At 23.5% G+C, this 2637-nt stretch overlaps 1 protein-coding gene across 1 annotated transcript; it reads right to left on the bottom strand.

Annotated features, from left to right (window-relative positions):
• Positions 1–242: 242 nt before the first annotated feature.
• Positions 243–2207, bottom strand: LOC100574434 (THAP domain-containing protein 6-like). The gene is made up of 4 exons (XM_029485076.1): positions 1859–2207; positions 1578–1727; positions 850–1363; positions 243–262 (listed from the first exon to the last, which is right to left on the bottom strand). Exons 1-4 carry the CDS (start codon positions 2093–2095, stop codon positions 243–245), a joined length of 921 nt encoding a protein of 306 aa, XP_029340936.1. The 5' UTR covers positions 2096–2207.
• Positions 2208–2637: the final 430 nt, after the last annotated feature.

Genomic DNA, 2637 nt, shown 5'->3' with positions numbered 1-2637 from the left:
AGAATTTATATGATCATACATTTAATATAACTTATAATTAAAAAATATATTTATTCCAATATTAATATTACTCGGGGATGGTACTGGAGAAAATAAAAAAATATTCAATCATCTTCAAAACATTTTAAATAATCCTTAGGCCCAGCTAATAATTACATAAGTTATTATTAATATTTTGTTTATGATATTAAAAAGCTATAATTGAGTATGTGGTCTACCTACCTTATATAACTAAAATTATGTTATCGTGCATCCATTTTAACTGAAACAAAAATGATTCAAATTAATATTTATCAGGTTGTTAGTTTCAAATTTTTATTTTTAACCATCACTACAACAGCCGTCAACCGCCAATCAAAAACTACAAAAGCATATAAAATTAAAATGCAAACTGGTGATATATTTTATTAAATAATGCAATAAATAATAAAAAAAAATTATAATTATAAGCATACCTATGCAGTTTTATAAATAATAACAATAAATGAACAAGAATATATTTCAAAATATTTAATAATTATATATAGATAGTTAAGAGGACGTGATACCTGCATGTATTGTCTTCGTCTTACAAGTGCATAACATAGCAAATTGTATGCTAAGCAAAACACGTGTAGCTCTGTTAATTTAAAAATTAGAGTAAATTAACCTCTTATAAAATCTAAAGGTAAGATTATTATCTTGAAAACTTCATGGGATTTTTAAAAAATTTTAATTTTTAAGTGAGTTATGAGTACTTTAAGATCTATAAATAATTTACAATTTTAAAATACTCATAGCTTGCTTTGAAATTTAAATAAAATAAAAAGCCCACGAGGTTGTCTAGATAATAATCTATTAAGCCTTTACAAAATGAACATTTATTTTTAATAGATGATTTATCAATTAAATAAGGACATTTTTTATGTTGCCAATGGTTTTTAAAAATTATATCTGCACATTCAACTGATATACCTTCAAATTCATGAACTAAAGGCCCACCTGAACATATTTTTTTAGAACTTAAAATAATCATAATTGAAATCAAATCATCCAAAGAAGAAATATTTGAATTTCCATACAAATCTTGTAGGTTTATATTCTTTTCATATATATTACATTTCAAAATCATGTCTGAATCTAAAAAAATCTGTTTTTCAATGCTAATTCCAGCTTCATTGTTATTACATTGTATTGTATACAATACAATATATGGTTTCTTTCCTCTATGTATCTCATATTTCCAATTATCTGGAAGTGTGATTGACTCAAGATCACAACATATTTTCTCAAACTTTTGTTCAGTGGACAAGACTGAAGATTCTTCAGAAAATTCTGGATCAATATCATTATTACAAGGATGTTCAGAAATTTTAGATTCAGCCTATAAAAAAAAATTATTTACAATACTTATGTATAATATATAATGTATACTAGGTAAACCTATATAAAATAACTCCAAAATTAATTATAAAATTGATATACAACATTTAAATATTTAATATATAATATTTATGTATAATTATATACAATATTCATGTAATATTTATATATTGTACCTAATTAATTAATATTTTTAGTAAAATTGTAAAATTTACCTCTACTACTTTAATGTTTTTAGAAGAGATTAATGAACTATCTCGCTTTCTAGGAGACTTTCTTTTAGTTTGTGGATTCGATAAATATTTTGGGCCAGGAAATATGCATGGGATAGCATCTTCTTTTAGTTTTGGATACTTTAAATTTATCTGAAAAACATTGGTCATTTAAATAAATAGTTAATCAGATAAATAAAATAGTCTAAAATAAATGAGTAATAAAAAAAAAATTAAGAATTATTCAGTTTTAATTTTAAAATGTAATTTATCTAGATACTTACACACACTTGTTTATCACCAACCCCTGAAGTCCATGTTCTAATAATTTGTTCATCAGTAAAATGACTGGCACAAACTACTGAATTTTTAGTAGCAATCAAATCTTTCCGGGGTATTTTATTTATCCACTTTTTCTTTAAATTTTCATCCGTAGGAAAAGAAAAAGTAGATACCTTAATTGTACTATGGTTAGACTTGTATCCAGTTTTGCAACCGACTACACAACATGAACGAGGCATAATCCACTATAATAAAATACTGGACCATTATAATTTATAAAAAGAATTAAGTAAATTCAGTGTTGTGAAATATTTGAGTAAAAGTATTCAAATATTTTTTTAATAATTTAATAAATATTTGAAAACATTTTAAATACTATTTCATTGTATTGAATACTACTTACTAATTATAACTATAATTTACTAGGTAGTTGATATTAAAAAAATACTGTAAACTTTGTCTCAAATACGATTTAAAAGTAATACTTAAATGAATTACAAAAAAGATTTTGTTAGTAATTTTACGTATTTGAATACTATTTTTTAAGATATTTTACAACACTTTTATTTTAAGTAATATTGCAACGACAAGTTCAAAATTACATACCTGAATAAAGAAAAGCAGTATAATGCACCAGAAAAGTGAAAACTTTAAACTTTAAATAAGGCCGTGATTTAAACTTTACTGTTGTCCGTTATAACTTAAATACTTGATGTAATAAATTAAATTATCACTATTATAGTCTATAATCTATAACCCTACATGCCACTAGCGCTCTTAA

Source organism: Acyrthosiphon pisum, chromosome X, assembly GCF_005508785.2.
Source record: "Acyrthosiphon pisum isolate AL4f chromosome X, pea_aphid_22Mar2018_4r6ur, whole genome shotgun sequence".
NCBI lineage: Eukaryota > Metazoa > Arthropoda > Insecta > Hemiptera > Aphididae > Acyrthosiphon > Acyrthosiphon pisum.
Note: the sequence above shows the minus strand (reverse complement) of the source record. Positions and strands in the feature narration are given on the sequence as shown.